General features: G+C 33.1%; 1 protein-coding gene across 1 annotated transcript in view; it reads left to right on the top strand.

Annotated features, from left to right (window-relative positions):
• The window catches only part of LOC106884025 (endothelin-converting enzyme homolog), a 582,571-nt gene that overhangs the window by 524,366 nt on the left and 39,788 nt on the right, over positions 1-18,417 (top strand). Inside the window, exons 6-8 of the mRNA XM_089362545.1 lie at positions 9,429-9,724; positions 14,297-14,392; positions 16,218-16,346. Of these exons, the coding sequence (XP_089218671.1) occupies positions 9,429-9,724; positions 14,297-14,392; positions 16,218-16,346 (521 nt within the window). The remainder of the gene's footprint in view (positions 1-9,428; positions 9,725-14,296; positions 14,393-16,217; positions 16,347-18,417) is intronic.

Raw genomic sequence — 18,417 nt, 5'->3', positions numbered from 1 at the left:
TTGTTGTTGTTGTTGTTAATAACTAGATAACTAGATCAGAAGTATTGCTGTTACCATTATAGCTAGTGTTGTTAATATCATTAGCTAGAGATCAGTGCTATCACTGAGTTGCTGTTGTTTTTATTAGCTAAGTCAAAGCTATTGCAATTACTGATTTTATTGATATCGTTAAATAGATTTATCATATTGCTATGGCTGTTGTTGCTGATCTTAGCTTTAGCTTGATCACTGGTAACACAGCAGCAGCTTCTTTAGCTGCATGAGTAGTATCAATATGTCATGTATCACTGGTATCACCATTGCATTTGTTAATCATGCTAGGCTTTTCAATCTTCCATCCATTAACCATGTCATCTACTATTTCTGATTCCTCTATTTACACATTGATAGAATTGTTACACCCACAATCACATTACGTATTCATTTAATACAACATGTCCTTCATTAAGTTGGTTACATTTTGCTAATATCAAGCATCCTCATAGATAATGGTGTACTGGATAACATTTACTAAAATTTTTAAATGAATTGAATGCTGCTCCTTAGAGAAAGAAACCAGAACCTGCATGCAAATGTCAGCCAACTATCATAGAAAAAGGGAGATATAATCATGAAAGTAAGAACAAATTTTGCAGAAATTTGAATTTTCAGCCCTACTTGATATGCAGGATATGTGTAGGCAGGAATTTCCTTCAGTGCACCCAGTGCAAGCTATGGACACAGAAAAGGTGAAGTGGAATAATAGGAAGGTTAACATAGAAAGTAGTGTTTGCATGTGGAAGATGTTCAGGAGCCATAACGTCTACAGATACATAGGAAATTGATTTCCTCAAATGTCCCAGAAGCTCTCTAGAGGTAGTGGATAATTTCTGCTACCAAGGTGACCTAATTAACTGTGAAGGAGGATGTACCAAAAGGGTAATTGCTAGAATAAGAATAAGATAGAGAAATTCAGAGAGCTTTTACCTCTGTTAGCAACCAAAGGTCTCTCTCTTCATTTGAAAGGAAAACTGTGTGATGCATGTGTACAAACAGCAATGCTACATAGTAATAAGATGTAGGCTCTGAATGCAGAGGCATGCAAAAACTAGAGAGAAATGGAGCAAGTATGCACTGCTGGATATGCAATGTTAGTGTACATGTGCTAGTCTATTGAAAGAAAGGTTAGGTGTAAGAGAAATTAGATGCAGTGTGTAAGAAAGAAGACTGCACTGGTTTGGTCATGTAGTGTATATGCATGAAGACAGTTGCATAAAGGAGTCCTGATCATTTAAATTGGATGGAACTTGTGGAAGAGGAGACCCAGGAAGGCATGAGACGAAGTGTTGAAGGCTGATCTACAAAGCAGATGACAAAGAAATGAGATATTTGGCACCTTGCTGTATTCAAGAAGACCCATCCACTACAGCAGAACTAATAGCCTAGACCACCTTGGGAATGCTTGTTAGTGAGGGGCTCTTCCCCACCTCACCTTCATCCTCTCTGCCCCATCAACTTTTTCCCCTCACATTTCATCCGCTAATATCCATCACCTTTCTATCACCTAAGAGCACAATAGGCGTATACTCCGTCTCCTGTGTCTTCTCCCACCTACTGTCTCCACCAATCCACCAAACTGGTGAGGACCAGTTTCAGTATAGGGGGTCTGTTAAATCAACTGTAGTCCTGATCCTCTACAAACCTGAATTGTAATTATCTGCCAATCTAACAAATTTTCGGTAGATTTGGCATTTTCTGTGGATTAGAGCATCAGGCAAAATGCCTTGCAATATTTCTTCCAGTTTTTACATTCTGAATTCAAATTCCACCTAAGCTAACTTTGCCTATCATTCTTTTGAGATCAATAAAATAGAGTAACTGTCAAGTACTAGGAACAAATGTATCAACTAACACCCTCCCCTTGAAACTGCTGACCTTGTACTTGTATCAGAAACTATTATTGCTATTGATGTTGCTAGTCAATCAGATAAATCCCTCCCCTTACCAGTTGTGGCCCTTATACCCAATTCAATATCAATAATTGTTATTAATATCAGGTTGTCCCTTAAGTAATGTTGTTTTTTTGTTGTAGGCTTTGAAAAAATAAAAAAAGCAAGTATGGTACCAATTTAATCAACTATATATTCCCCATTAGAATCAATAACATTTTTTTTATGCGATTCCTAAAGAAATCAGCTGACTTAGAAGAGAAAACTTCTTGAAGGTCCATTTCAAGTGCCTCTAAGGAATTGTATTCTTTTCCATCAATGAAATTTTGCAAACTTCAGAATAAATGATAACCCAAAGGAACAAGGTCAGGAGAATACAGAGGATGTGGAAGCCTTTCCCAACCTAGCTTCTCAATTTTGGCACATGTGATTTTTGCTTTGCACTATGAGGTCTGGCATAGTCATGATGGCAAATGAAACCCTTTCGATTGACTAAAGAGCACATTTGTTCTGTAAGTTTTTCATTCACTCTATCAATTTGTTCACAGTACACTTGAACTGTAGTTGTCTGGTTTTGTGGCAGGGTTTCAAAGTGTATTTCACCAAACATGTCCGACCAAATGTTTGACAAAACTTTTCAAGGATGAAGATCTTGTTTTGGATGGGGTCTTGCTTGTTCTGATCGAACCCATTAATGTCTTATAGAGTATCCACTTTTCATCAAAAGTCATTAGGCAGTTCAAAAATGGAGATATTTTCTCATGTAAATAAAGAGCAGTGCAGATATTGACACATTCTCTTTGATTGTATTCATTCATTCCATATGGAACCCACTTACCAAGCTTATTATCAGATTTGTCACATTTATCATTTGGTTTCATAAAACTTCCCTGTCCCCCAGTGATGGAGTAGGTGTCCATCCTTTTCTGTGTGGTTGCTATCACTGGAACAAAGAACTGGCTATGAATATTTATTAAAGTTTAAAAACCCACCCACACACCAACCCATCCAACAACTGAGACTCAGTGTGTGTGTGTGAGAGAGAGAGAGAGAGAGAGAGAGAGAGAAAGAGAAGACAAAGCTAAAAGAGGTTGGAAGCTACAAGAATTCAAACAAAATTGAGCTAAGGGAAATAACTGGAATAAGCCTATGGCATTGATTAAGATAACTGGAACATGATGTAGGGAAAAATATTAATGAACTGAAATTTGACTCTTATTTAGATAAAGAACAAAATCTAATGACCATTAGTTTTTTGTTTTCCTTCTCTAAGAAGGAAATTTCAAAATCCTTTAGAATTTTTTGCATAGTTATTCAGTACATCAACACCTACATGGGCCATAAGAGCTTAATGATCATGGCTTTTATTTTAATAACTAATTTGTAAAAGTAATTAATAAATAGTTAAGGCGGTGCTCCAGCATGGCTGCAGTCAAATGACTAAAACAAAAGAATAAAAGAATAAAAGAAACAGAAGCAGTATTAATACGAAATGGTAATATTTATCCCTACTTAAAAATTGACGTTGTGTTGTAAGAACACGAAATACTGTGTTACTTAACATGAGAAAACCTCTCATGTAGACTTGTGGTGCATATAAGCACTCGTGTTTATACCACTAGCAGGAGATAATTGTCTGATACTGCTACATGATTTGGTTGGAAGAATCTTTGAGCTATTTTTCAATGATTGGAAAGAAAATTAACAGAATTTCATGTTTCAGTGTCAGAGAAATAGAAGTTTGGATTTATATGTGACAGTTCTCTTTCATCTGTGATAATTTCACGAAATTTATTTTGTGTCAGATACTTCGGCTCATTTCTATGATATTTTGCTTTATTGAGATGACTTATTCAATTGTCTGAATAACAGTTTGGTTATTGATATAACATTACAGTGGTTGGTGTAATTTAATAAATGTGACAGACTCCTGAAAAGTATAACAGTTATGCTATTTACATAACAGTCAGGTTAAGGATATAACAATCTAGTTACAAATGTGACAGTTTGGCCATAGATGTGACTTGCAGGGCTTTGCTTTTTTTACCTGTTTTTGTTAAACAGTTGCAGATCTTTCAAATGACTTCAATAGATTTAATACTAAAATATTGATTCAAACATGCCAGTATATATTAAAACACAGTTCTGAAAAAATCAAGTATGATATAAAATACTTAAGGAATGCTAAATTATCTGCATTTATAACAGGTATACAGAGAAGATCAGAATTAACACCACTAAATTCCCAAATACTGTCTTCATTAATATTGCAATTTCCTCTGAAAAATTATTTTAGCAATATCAATATGTTCTTGAATTCTATACTATGCATTAATATCGTTATTTCTAAATTTACATTCTCTTAGTTTGGTTAATATTCTCTTTATAAGAATGCAATGTAGATATGCTATTTTATTTTTTGTTTCTCATGTTAGATTACACATGTGATATTGCACATCATGTTATTTGGTTTTATTGGATCAATTTAGTCATTGTTTACAGATTTTTAGTTAGATCTCAGATGAAAACATTTCTTTGCTTATGTTTTATCAGAGCCAACTTTTCATCTTCTTAATTTATGAGTCTTAATATTCAGTTTCTTCCTCCTAGCATATAAAGCAGATTGATTACTTGAATATCAGATTGATTGCATATTTTCACTGAATTGTTATTTGCTTTTATCCCACATTACAGATCAAGTGTTTGCCTTCTTTTTAGAATGCAGCTTTTACAGTTGAAGATCAAGTTGTTTACTCATCTCATAATAAAATGGTTTATTTAGCCATCTTTTCATCTGCACTATATTTACCTTAGTTTTACAATTAAACATCCACAATGTTTTCCCATTTGATTGACCTTTTCATTTAGAAATCTGGATTTTCATATGCATCTTTTTTCCAATCTATGAGGTACAGGCATGGCCATATGGTAAGAAGTTCACTTCCCAACCACATGGTCTTGGGTTCAAGTCCCTCTGTGTAGCATCTTAGGGAAGTGCTTCCTACTATATTCCTGGGCTGACCAAAGCTTTTGTGAGTATGTATGTATACATGTGTCTGTGTATATTTTTGTATGAGTTCATATTCTCATCTTCACATATGTCTTTTGGTTGTAAACAATGGCTTTACTCTTCATGCAAACAATGTCATTTATTTCCAGTTCTCTTTGTAACCATGTCTGGGCTGTTTGTTGTTGATAGACTGGGAGATTATTATTGTACTTAGAAATAGGTGAAGATTGGCACCAAGAAAGGCATCCAACCATACAAAACTTTGCCCTAACTTTGATGGTGACGATGACAACAACAACAACAACAAAGACAATGACAATGCTTATACTCTTCCTTTCCACACATTTTATAGATATTGTTCTTATTCTGAATATTAATCCACAGTTCTACTAGATTATAGACAAAAATATTTAACCTAAAATCCATTCTCTACAAATCCTTTGTTGTCTATATACCAGACACACAAGCAGAAAACCTTGTATATAAACCACAAGTACACACACACACACATGTATGTATGCATGTGTATATGTATGTATGAATGAACAAATAAATTAAGCGTGTATGCCTAATACACTAATTTCATTTCACATTTTCTAATAATGTCTCATTTCAAGCCATTTATTTGTAAATAACTGTCTCTGATTGTAGTGTCCAGAACATCATGTTTCTCTATGCTATTGCAATATACTTTAAATTGAAAGCTTGATTGACTCTCTCATGTTTTGTTTCCGTTATCTACATTTATTTTATCCTATTTTCACAATTTCTTCATTGCTGGTTTTTGCTTGGATCACTTTGTTAAACTCTAGTTCACAAGTCTTTTGTACATTTCTTTTCTTTTTAATCTATATAACTTGTGAATAAGTACCTACCTTTATCTGAGTTCAAAAATTGATTAGTATATTTATTACCTTAGTTGACACATTCTACAACAGGTTCTCACAGAAAGTTTATCCATTATATGTTAAAAAAATTGTCCCATTCTTTGTAACACAAAAATACATATATTTTTTTAATTGTTCTTCTATAGTTTATCTTTTTTTTTTTATTCATTTCTAACTTCCTGCTTTTATTTGTTCTTCATTTATCAAACAATCACTTTACAATCTTGCCTTTTTACATTGTCCCATCTATGATTGAATTATCTTACTTCTGCACATTATGTGATAATCTGTCTTGAAATGTGCTTCAGATACCAATCATTTATAAATTACTGATTAGAAGGAATATATTTCAGAAAACATGGTTGTTACTGTTACATTACCTTCAAGAGAATCAAGATAATAAAATTCTGGACTTTAATGACCGAAACCAATTGAAGAAATTGGCTCAACACCAGTAGACAAGTCAAAATTGATCTAGCTTGGCACAGTACCATTTTATCAGCATTTATCACAAACATATATAATAAAAGTTATGGAACAGCTACAGAAAATAGGACGGGAAAGAAAATCCCTTTCCAATAATTTTGAAATTGATATGAAGAAATGTGATGTCAGAAATAAAATAATGATAGACTTCATCTGAAGTTTATTGTTGATGTGGCTGTAGATAATCTTGGCTTTCATTAACATCTCCTGAGGAAAGATAAGAAGTATAAAGGTGAAAATAGCAGTAGAGATTGTTAATGGAAACAATAACGAAAGTAAGAAATGAAAGTGAGTAAAGAAATAATAAAGAAAATGAGATATAACTAAAAAGCAAGAAGATATAAACGAATAAAGAGGAATGAAATTACAATGAACAGAAGAGGAAACTAAGAAAGAGGGAAAGGAAATGAAGAGGAAAAAGAAGAAGATTAATGGTGGAAATGAAAAGTAGGGAAGAAAAAGGCAAAATAACAGGGGCCATACACTTATATTGGAAATCAAAACAACCATGAAATTATTGAAATATGGCTGACATCAGAGTTCAAGACAGAAATAATTCTATGTTAGAACATTATTCTTATAACTTCAGGCTTTGCTTTTAGTCATTTGCTATATTCTATATTCAGGCACATATTATACATTTGCTTTGAGAGGCAAAATAATCCATACCAATATCTGTGTTCCTTTCCTTTTGTATGTGAATAATAAAATGCGTTGTTATTATTGGATTGTCAAAATAATTAGAGCATCAGATAAAATGCCTTGAAGAATTTGGATACAGTTCTGTATGTCCTGAGCTGGAATCTTGCTATGGTCAGCTCTACCTTTCATCCTTATGGTGTTGATAAAGTAAAGTACAGTCAAACACAAGGGCTTATTTGATCAAATAACCCTTTTCTCCAAAAAATATCTGGCCTTGTGCCTGCATTAGAAACAATCATCATCATCATTATCAGCACCATCATCATGTCTTCAACAACTTAGTACAACTTAGTACATCTATATCCCTAAAGTGTGTGCCGCACTGTCTTCTAGGGTGTAGAGTTGTGTTTGTATATACTACATTAGATTTGTTGCAGGATTTGTTTCGTGGCTGGAATTGTTATCTTAATATTTCACCTATTATATAGAATGTGTGCATTATGAGTTGTGTTATTTTGTTGGGTGGTTTTTGTGATTTGTATGTGATGTGTGGTTTGAGATAAATGTTTTAGTATCAGTTAGTGATCATGTAAAATAATTAGTTCTGTATTGTTTTGTGTTTTGTTAGTGGGTTGAAACTGTGTGAGTTGTTAGTTTTATGCTATTGGATATAGAATAAGGCTATGTATTGCATTATTTTATCAGTTGCAGTTGTGAAGAACATGTCATGTGTTATACAGTTTGGAGATGACTCTGTAAAGTACATGTTGTCTGGAGATGACTCTGTAAAATACATGTTGTGCAAGTTGTGTTATTTTCTTCCCACTAATAAAGGGAAGGTCAGTACCCATGAACCCTTATTTTTTAAGGCCTTCAAAACTGGGCAGGAAGGAGAGGAATTTTTCCTCAAATTAGTGATCTAGTCCAGACATTTGTGATGATGTGGATGCTGCTAAAAGCTCACAAGAACCAGCTGCAGATGTTAAAACCAGGCAAAGAGCCAGAACTGCATACTGTAAAACATTCTCTTTGCTACTTTAACAAGTCCACCACTCTTTTTCTGGGGAATATCCTTTATTTTATCAACCCCAAAAGGATAAAATGTAGAACTGACATAGATGGGACTTGAACATAAAGTGTGGAGAGCCAAAATAAATACTGCAAGATATTTAGAACTCTGTGCTAACAACTTCTCAACTTCACTGATATTTGTGTGGAAAATACATTGTGTTCAGACTGTTTAAAACTCTTTTAGTGGGTTTTCAGAATCATTAGAATGTCAAAACATCTTGCAGTATTTAGTCATACCTCTTTATGTTTTCCTCTATCTCATGGCTATGGCAAAAAAAGATTGGTGGACAAATTGACTGAAGACAGATACTTTCTTCTTGAATTAGAAAGAAAGATAAGGGCAGAGAGAGAGGTTCATTCCAGCCATAAATTTGTTAGAAGATGGTTGACTGTGGTGAACATAGCAAGAGAGAGGTTCTATTCTAAGCAAGCATTTGTGGATCTGAGGATAACATGTAAGAGAAGGTATTTGCCCTTGGTAATCAGTATAATTCTGAATCAGTTAGTGTTTTTTTTTATTGATCCTGGTTAGAGACACCCCTTTATCAGAAGAACTGTTTCACCATTTATTTCTATACTATAAATAAATTTGATTTCATTTGCTGTTTTTCCTGACTCAATTTTTGAGAAAACTGCCCTGCCTCTGTCGCCACTTTATATTATCTGTCTTTGTAGTGTCTCCTTCATTTGATTCCCCAAAGACAAAAGACCAATGTTATCATCATCATTGTCATTGTTGTTCAGTGATAGAAATGATAATTTATCTGTGCCTCTTATATTCCAAGATCAAAGTCTCAGTTCCATCATCTGGCAATGACTTTAATCTGCCTTCACTCTATAATTCTTTCTACTACAGGTACAAGGCCTGAAATTCAAGAGAAAGGGCTATTACATCAACCCCAATATTTCACTGGTACTTAATTTATCCACCCCAAAAGGATGAAAGGCAAAGTCAACTTTGGCGGAGTTTGAACTTAGAACATAAAGACGGACCAAATACTGTGAAGCATGCTAACGATTCTGCCTGCTTACCAGCTTACCTTCATTCTATAATAAAGATAGATTAATATCATTACTTGATAATCTGAAAAGATGGTGAAATCGACAGTTGTAGTGAAATTGATGGTTAATCTAGTATTTGAACATGGTTACATACATGCATACATACATATACAAACACACATACATACATGCTTGCATACATGCACACATACATAATACATACATACACACACACATACATTCATTCATACATACATACATACATACATACATTCATACATACATACATACATGTATTCATTCATTCATTCATTCATTCAGTCATTCATTCATTCATTCATTCAGTCATTCATTCATTCATTGTTATTCAGTTCATATATTTCAAATATTTATTTCATTCAGAAAATTTACAGTTGATCGGGCCTCTAGAACAAAAAGTAAAAAACTTTTATAATTCCTGCCTTTTGGAGAGTGATGGCTTCAAACAAGATATCCGGAAAAAAACACTTGACTCTTTAAGAAAACTTATCCATAAAGTTGGTGGCTGGAGTTTAAAAAATGCCACCAACAATACAATTTTATATCCCGAGTGGACATTTGAGTCTGTTTTACTTGAGATACATCTCCTGGACATATGGCCTCTATTTCGAATCACAGTTGACGTTGATGAAATGGATCTGTCAAGGAATATATTCAAGGTAATACATTGCATTGTTGCTTTTTTCTTTCCATTTTACTGTTGCATTTCTTAAACATCTGATGATGTTTTATTTATATTCCACTATGATTAATGACATTGTGACATTAGTAGCCATTCATTTGAAAGAGAAATTTAACCCTTTAGCATTTAAACTGGCCGTATCCAGGCTCTCTCACATACCCTACAATGTTATACTAAAAATAAGCAATAACGTTATTGAAATCTCAAAGCTACAAGATAATACATAACTAATTCAAAACAATGAGAATAAATAAAACTTACATTTGTTAGAGTAATCTGAACGATAAAGGGTTAATCATATGAAATTTAGATTTGTATGTGGAAACATCTGTGGTTAATAAGTCAAATAATTTATGGCTGTGATTTGTTACACTTAAAACAAATACAGCTCAATAACTACTGTCCTCTGATAGAACTTGTTTTTGAAACATTGCTCCTTAATCTAAAAACAAGAAGATATTCTCTATAATAATGTTTCAATGATAAAAATATTTAAGGAAAAATACATTGTACTAATAATCAAAAGATATAAGCAATTTGGTTTTATATGCTTACCTTACTTAGAATTATGTGTCATTCTATAACATGCTTATGGCATTATTTGTGGATAGGGCTTTAGGCTCAGAAGCAGTGAAAGAAAGCAGGTTTCACAAGCAATATCAAAGTAGCAAGGCATTGGATATATTTAGCCTAGATAAAAGCTAAGAATCAGCTATTCAGTAATGCTCTGTATTCTGAGGTAAAGGTTTCAAATTGCTAAGCAATGCACTCGTATGAAGTAAGATGCCATTAAGAAAAATTTGCCTGCTATGACAATAGTACACTTACTCTCAGTAATGAGAAAAAGAAAAAGGTATACAAGTAAAAATAAGAGACTGTTGAATGAGAATTTTGAACAGCATGGCAAGAGACTAATCTATATAAAACCAAAAGAGTGGTCATCTATCAAGTTAGCTATCAAGGCTACTAAGGAAATGAAAGCAAGGAAAGCAACAAGTCCGATGAAGATTATGCTGATCTTTTGATGACACGAAGATATATAATTCATACATTCAATACTTGTCTAATTAATGCAATGGTGTAAGAAAGTGTTATCTCTAATGACTGGAGTACAAGTATCATCATCAATTGGTTAAAGGAAAAGAATTAGCACTAACGAAAGGCAATTATAGAAGTTACAAACAGTTGAAATAAGTTTTGAAAGTCATTGATAACATTTTAGCAAGTTAGAGCATGATAAGAATAAAATGCAATCTGGGCTGTTGTTACAGATGCTTAATCACTATTCAACACTGATTGGGAAGAATTGTAAGCATTATTCACTGTATACATCCATTTTTTTAAATAGTAAGATGTAATTTTCAAGGATATTTGTTTGTTAATACCTCAAGCATTAACATACAATCTCCCTTTGGCACATTTGTCTTTGTACTAGTAATTCTGAAATGCACTTTTCTCACCTGCAAGAGAAGTTATTGCTTCAAGAAAAAAGTTCTCAACCAAAAAAAGATTTTGGACAGCATTCTACTCTCTGAAACCAAAGAAAGCAATGTACAGATAAATAACTGGTGAGATCACTTGAAGCTATGTAAAATAGTGAGTAGAGGCTGTAAATAAAGTTATGGTTCTCAGCAAATTCAAGGAAGAATTTAATACAAAAGTAGTTTGACCAAATTTCTTATCTTGTTTTATTTGTTAGTTAATCTAGTTAGTGGTAAAAGACTGGTCGTTGGTGAAAGAGTTTGCTTAGAGATGTGACATTCTTCGGGGAGTCTCACATAATGATATACATGTTTTAGTCATAGGAGCCAGAGCAGAGTACCATTGACCCTTTTCGAGGCCTCCAAGACTGGTAGGAGGATGGAATGAAATTATCTTTAGAGTGGAGACCTGATCCAAATATTTGCAACAGAATGGACTCTGCTAATGGATTCAGGGGCAAGTGGGATTGTAATGCCAAATGACTAATTAACTCTATCTCACAAGAATAAGAAGGTTATTTTGACTGGTTTCCACAGTCTCCATCTCTCAAATTACCCTTACAAGACTTTGATGAACCCAAGTCTGTTGTAGAAGACTTGAAGACATTTGATCAAGATGCTGCACAAGGGGATTGAACACAAAAGCACGTAGCTAAAAAGCAAACTTAAACCACAATGATCAAAACCCATCCAAACACCCATCATATATACAATCCTGAAAGAAACAAGAAAGAAGTTAAAATAATTAAGGGATACTAAATTATCTGCATTTATAACAGGTTTACAAAGATCAGAATTAACACCACTAAATTCCCAAATACTGTCTTCATTAATATTGCAATTTCCTCTGAAAAATTATTTTAGCAATATCAATATGTTCTTGAATTCTATACTATGCATTAATATCGTTATTTCTAAATACACATTCTCTTAGTCAGTTTGGTTAATATTCTCTTCATAAGAATGCATTGCAGATACGCTATTTTATTTTATGCCTCTCATGTTAGATTACACATGTGATATTGCACATCATGTTATTTGGTTTTATTGGATCAATTTAGTCATTGTTTACAGATTTTTAGTTAGATCTCAGATGAAAACATTTCTTTGCTTATGTTTTATTAGAGCCAACTTTTCATCTTCTTAATTTATGAGTCTTAATATTCAGTTTCTTCCTCCTAGCATATAAAGCAGATTGATTACTTGAATATCAGATTGATTGCATATTTTCACTGAATCGTTATTTGCTTTTATTCCACATTACAGATCAAGTGTTTGCTTTCTTTTTAGAATGCAGCTTTTACAGTTGAAGATCCAGTTATTTACTCAAATCATAAGGTATATGAGGCTGTAGCACAGCAATCAGTACTGTTGTGCAAGAGAACTCTTATAAGCTGATAACAGTATTCTCATTGCTGAATCTGTAGAAGAGCTACAAAAAATTCCAATCATACAAAAGTGATCTTAGTAAAAAAGTGCCTAGCAACATAAATTCTAATATCTCTGGGAAATTGCTTAATTCTACATATAAAAAAAAGTAGAAGGAAATTTGTTACATAGCACAAATAATTGAGTACTCAACAACTATAACTTTTGTGTAGTCAGTTTGTGCAAAGTAGCAAGGTAAAGATGGGGTAGAAGAATTTCAGGGAACTGCTGCTTCTCTTGATAAAGTGATAAAGAATTTCTGGTTATGATAGAGTGTTTAAAGAATTTGTAGAAAGTATGATGCTGCATGGTTTTGTGATATGAGCACTGAATATGCAAGAAAGCCAGAGTGAAAAACAAATAGTTAGGCATGATCTACTGTATGTGCAATATTAACCTGTATGAAAAGCAGACACAGTGAGCTGAGGGATTGACTTAGCTTAAAATGTATCAGCCATGATATACAGAAGAGATTACTGCAGCAGCTTAAATATGTGCTAGAAATGGTCAATAAATACTGAGAAAAATGTGTAAGGAGATAATAGTGAAAGAGGCCTATGACTGGGGAAGTCAAAAAAATCATAGGCAGAATTGGTGAGGTCAGATCACAAGATGATCAACTAAATCTTGTTCATGATAAGATTACTCAGAATGAACATAAGTAGAAATCTGTCAAACGGTCTGTGTGAATATAAAACAATTAAGATAATTCAAGTGGAAAATTATGCTATAGATGTAAAACTTTATAATTGGTAAACCAACACAAATTTATGAAAGCTTAGAAACATCTTTTGTGTCAGTGTTTGTCCCCCACCATTGCTTGATAACCGATGTAGGTGTGTTTACACCCCCATAACTTAGTGGTTCTTCAAAAGAGACCAAAGCAATAAGTACCAGGTTTCAAAAAATGTAAGTACTGGGGTTGATTTGTTCGACTAAAATACAGCAATTCCACAATCTAATGGCTGAAACAAGTAGAAGGTAAAAGATAAAAGATGAGTCTAATGGTTACTAAGACTGAATGACTAGACACATAAATTAACAAAGACACATTGGTAGGTGTGTGAACATTTTGGAAAATAAATACATTACCAAGTGTATAGTTGATAGGTAAGTAGGTTGTTGTTGCCATTGTTGATGCTGTTATAATTTAACCCCAGGTCAGCCCTGGCCTCACTGATCTATGACCAAAGATATTCTAATCATGACTATCATGTTTTTTTCCTAACCATAATGTATGCATCCATGTCACATTACACAATATTACCTTCTTTTCTAAGGCAGTATGGGGTAATTTAAGGGAATTTAGCTGCTACTTTTTAGTCAGTTGAACAGCAGCATAGAGGCAACAACAACATGATGTTGTTTATCCCAAAGTCAAGTGCTAATCAAGCCAACCATTAATCAGAAGGCATTCCAGCTGTGATCATCCTGTGTGTTTTGCTTTATAGACACACTGTGTCTAAGATAACATTATCCAACGTGTCTTTTTTAAGACAGCAGATGTCATTTGAAAAAGAGTTTGATTTTTATTTCTGACAGATTGGGTGACCACATAGGGGCTTTCTTGTTCGTTCAGAACACACACATAGGTATTTAAATGAGATTCGTTTTTTATAACATATGATCTTTATTAACAGATTGGAATTGGGAGTAATTTCCTTGATTCACACAGACATCCATTATCAAGCAATCAAGGCAATGAAACATCACTCCATGGGCAGCTCTATTCTCAGGTAAATATTATTTTTTAGGACATTATTTGTACTTCTGTGTATTTTTATGATAAACTTTAATATCAAGAACTTCTAGTATTATTTATAATATCTTAAGGTGGTTAGCTGGCAGAATTATTAGCATACCATCTCTACATTCTGAGTTCAAATTCTGCTGAGGTCCACTTTGCCTTTCATCCTTTCGGGATTGCTAACATAAGTACCAGTTGAGCTCTGGGGTTGATGTCATTGACTTAACTCCTTCCCCAAAATTCCTGGCCTTGTGCCAAAATTTGAAGCCAATATTATTTATATTTTGTACAGTCTATTAATTTGTATTTTTCCCAAATGAAATTACTCTTTTTTCATTTCATTTTAATACATGATATAAATATGCAAACTCTATCTTGATTGTACTCCATACAAAATATTCTGAAAAATATCTCAAATATGGAGGAATTTAATAAAATTACTAACTTTATCATCATTAAGCTGGCATTTGAGGTATAACAAAATTCTGCATAAAATTATTATTGAAGGGTTAAAACCAGAATTGGTCATAGGCGAGTTGCTATCATAAAATATTCTGTCATACCGCTTTAGCAAGTTTAATGTTTCCATTTTGAGTAGCAAACATGTGGACTTCAGCCCCAGACTGACACTATAGATACTGTAAATTCCAGTATATTCTTAATTCCTGTATCTCCCAATTACAAGAAAATGGGTAGAAAAATCTTCTACTGATGGTTTATTAACCACCAAATTTATTAGTTGTAGCCTAGAGATGGTGGCCTGTGGTTCTGAGTGTTATTATCGCTTGTGTTGTATCTCATCCTTTTAATTTTGCTAAAATATTATGATTTTAGCAAAATTTTGATGCTGTCTTAGATATCACATCTCAGAGCAAAATTAGTTCTGTGCATTGTAAAAAAATATTGTTATCTACATATGTTGTTGTTTAATCCTAAGTCACCCCTGATCAAATATATCTATGATCAATGACATTCCTGCCTTTTAAGTTGGCAAGGTGTGATTTGAGGGAATTTTGCTATTATTTCTAACAAGTTAAGTGACTATGTAGAGCACCCTTATTGTAGAGACTACAGGTGATCTTGAAAGTGTTAAAAAGTGAAACTTTCCATCAGAGAAGTTGAGTGTCTTTGTTGATGATGTCAATGGAAGATGAAAGATAGAAAATATGAACTAGAGTGAAAAAGTATACTAAGTAGAGAAAACAGGGAGAAATTTTATCTAAAAGATTATGCAAGACTGGGCTGGTGAACAGAAGGTGATGTTAAAATAGGGAAGAAATTAAAGCTGATTACTGCATTAATTTGCAGAAATATAAATGAAGGTTACTCACTTTGGTTAAACATTTAATCATCCTGAGCTTGTTAAGGAATAAAGAGATACTGAATTTCTACACCTGTTGGTTGTGTTATATACACATACCTTCATGTATCTAGGAAATCTTTTCTGCCAAAATACTCTGTAAAATATGTAGTCGAATTAAATAACTGTAACTATCTGAATGCATGTAATAATTCAACTCATTGGAAAGAGGAATGGGTCTCCTTTCTTTCTTTCTTTTTTTTTCTTAGAATTGAATAAATAAAATGAAAATACTTGTGACATTTTAGTCCCTTCCCCCTTATTAAGTATCACAAGAATCTTTTTCCTTTTTTTTCTCACTTTTATTTGAATTTAAACTCAATTAAGTCTGCTTGTCTCTGTGACCTGTCAATTGACATTCTAACACATCCTAAAAAATTTTAAATAAATTGTGCCATCAGCTGGGAGTATAGATCTAAGAGTAATTCTTTTTTGTCAATTTTGAATTTTTCAGTATTTAAAAGAATCCTTTGACCGATATCTAAAGGAAACAATTAGAATAATGGAACTTTTTATCGGGAAGTCGGTTAATGTCAGCAAGATGGCATATGAAGTCAGCCTTATGGAAAAGACTCTTGTTCAGGTAATTGTATGGCCACCCAGTCTCACATATCATTTTTACCCATCCCAATGAGATGTAGAAGTTAGTGCAATATATATAGGTGCTGATATGGTTGGAGTTAAGAGGTTTGCTTCATAACCATTTAGTTACAGAGGTTTGATCCCTTTGTACAGCACCTAGGAGACATATCTTTGATTGACTAATATTGTGTAAATGGAATTTGGTAGATCGTCATATATGTATACATATACATATATAAACATACACACACACACACACACACAAATACACACACACACACACACACACACACACACAAATACACACACACACACACACACACACACAAATACACACACACACACACACACACACACACAAATACACACACACACACATGTACTCAATAGAAAACTAAACAATACTAAATAATAAATATATACACATTGATATATTATATATTAGATATGTAAGATGATATACTAGGTGTAATGGACACATCAAAAGATAACTTGGTGGACCTGGAGAACAATAATAATACAACTGCATTTCTAGACACAAACATTCAGATCACAAACAATATATATTTTGTATTAGTTTACAAAAAAGACACACAAATGCCTGTTCTGACATGGAGATAGCAAATACCCACATAACTACAAAGTGTCAGTGGTAAAATCATTACTTATTGGAGCATTTAGATTCTCTTTCACAAATGAAACAATTGATAAAGAAATCCATAGAAAAACAAACACTAATTAACAATGAATATTCAAAGAGACTAGTAGACCAAGCTACTGATGAATATAGACAGGAATACAATGCATTATACAATATTACTACTAAAAATACACATATTATACACAAAATACACTAAGTGAATCTAATGCAAACCAGGTACAGAACAGACAAACGTTTTATCAAAAATCTTGTAAAACAAAATGCTTCACACACCAAACCATGAGCTGACATTAGAAATATACTACAAAAACAATAAGATCAAAAACCAACTCCTGCACTTGGCTATATCATATCTTCTATAGTTTATAGTAGCTCTGTGTACCATTCTATGATAACATTTCTGGAAGTGAGCTCATAACTGCAAGCCAATGGTCTGACAGTGTTGCTATTTAACCCTTTAGCATTTAAACAGCCTATGTTTGGCCCAAATAGTCTACTTGTTTTATGTTCAAACTGGCAGATCCAGCCTCTGACACCTACCCAACAATGTCATTCTAAAAATAAACAGTCATGTCTTTGAAATCTAAAAGTTATGATATAAGGTGAAGGGTTAAAGTTACAAGATGTATCTACTGCACAGATGTATCTGCTGAATAATATTTACAGCTAAGTGGACTGAGAGTTAAGTGTTTGGACGACAGCCATTGTAATTCCAACTAATAGAATGCTGGTTGCCCTGTCAACTCACCCATTCCTTCATCACATTACCTATTTCCAATTTTAATTAACTGGAATGCTGGACATCAACTCATTTCAAAATAATTTTTGTTCCCTTTTTTTTATTTAATTTCCTTTGCTTGTTTGTTCAACAATGTTTACTCTCCTTGATACAGGTGTAGTCTTGATTAATTAAAGTTATCTTGCTCAGCACATTAAATATGTTAACACAAACCTCACAATGTTTTCTTAATTTACTTTAAATGTGCTATGAATCACATTGTGTTCTCTGGAATTAATTTCAAGCTATAATGTTATTAAGTTAGAATATATCAAGCATCTTTTGACTAAAATTATTCATTAAGCTCTTGACACAAAGATTCTTCTCAATTGCCTGATGTTTCGCAGCAGCACTAAATTATGCTTACATTTAATACGTTAGCAATAGCTTAACAATTGTTCTTTTACACAGGTGGTATCTCTGTATAATTTATTCTATAAACACTTGTAGTTTTCTATGTCAACCATATACATTCTCTTATAACTGCCTAATGATTCTCCAGTCACTAATTTTGCAAGCATTGTTAAGTATATACAAAGTGAGTTCAAAAAGTATTCAACCTTTAGGCATAAATAAAAAACAACATTGTGTATTTCACAAATTTTATTTAATCACCTTCAAAATACTCCTCTT

The sequence above is a fragment of the Octopus bimaculoides genome, chromosome 14 (genome assembly GCF_046866305.1).
Source record: "Octopus bimaculoides isolate indiv1 chromosome 14, ASM4686630v1, whole genome shotgun sequence".
In the NCBI taxonomy this organism is placed as follows: domain Eukaryota; kingdom Metazoa; phylum Mollusca; class Cephalopoda; order Octopoda; family Octopodidae; genus Octopus; species Octopus bimaculoides.
Note: the sequence above shows the minus strand (reverse complement) of the source record. Positions and strands in the feature narration are given on the sequence as shown.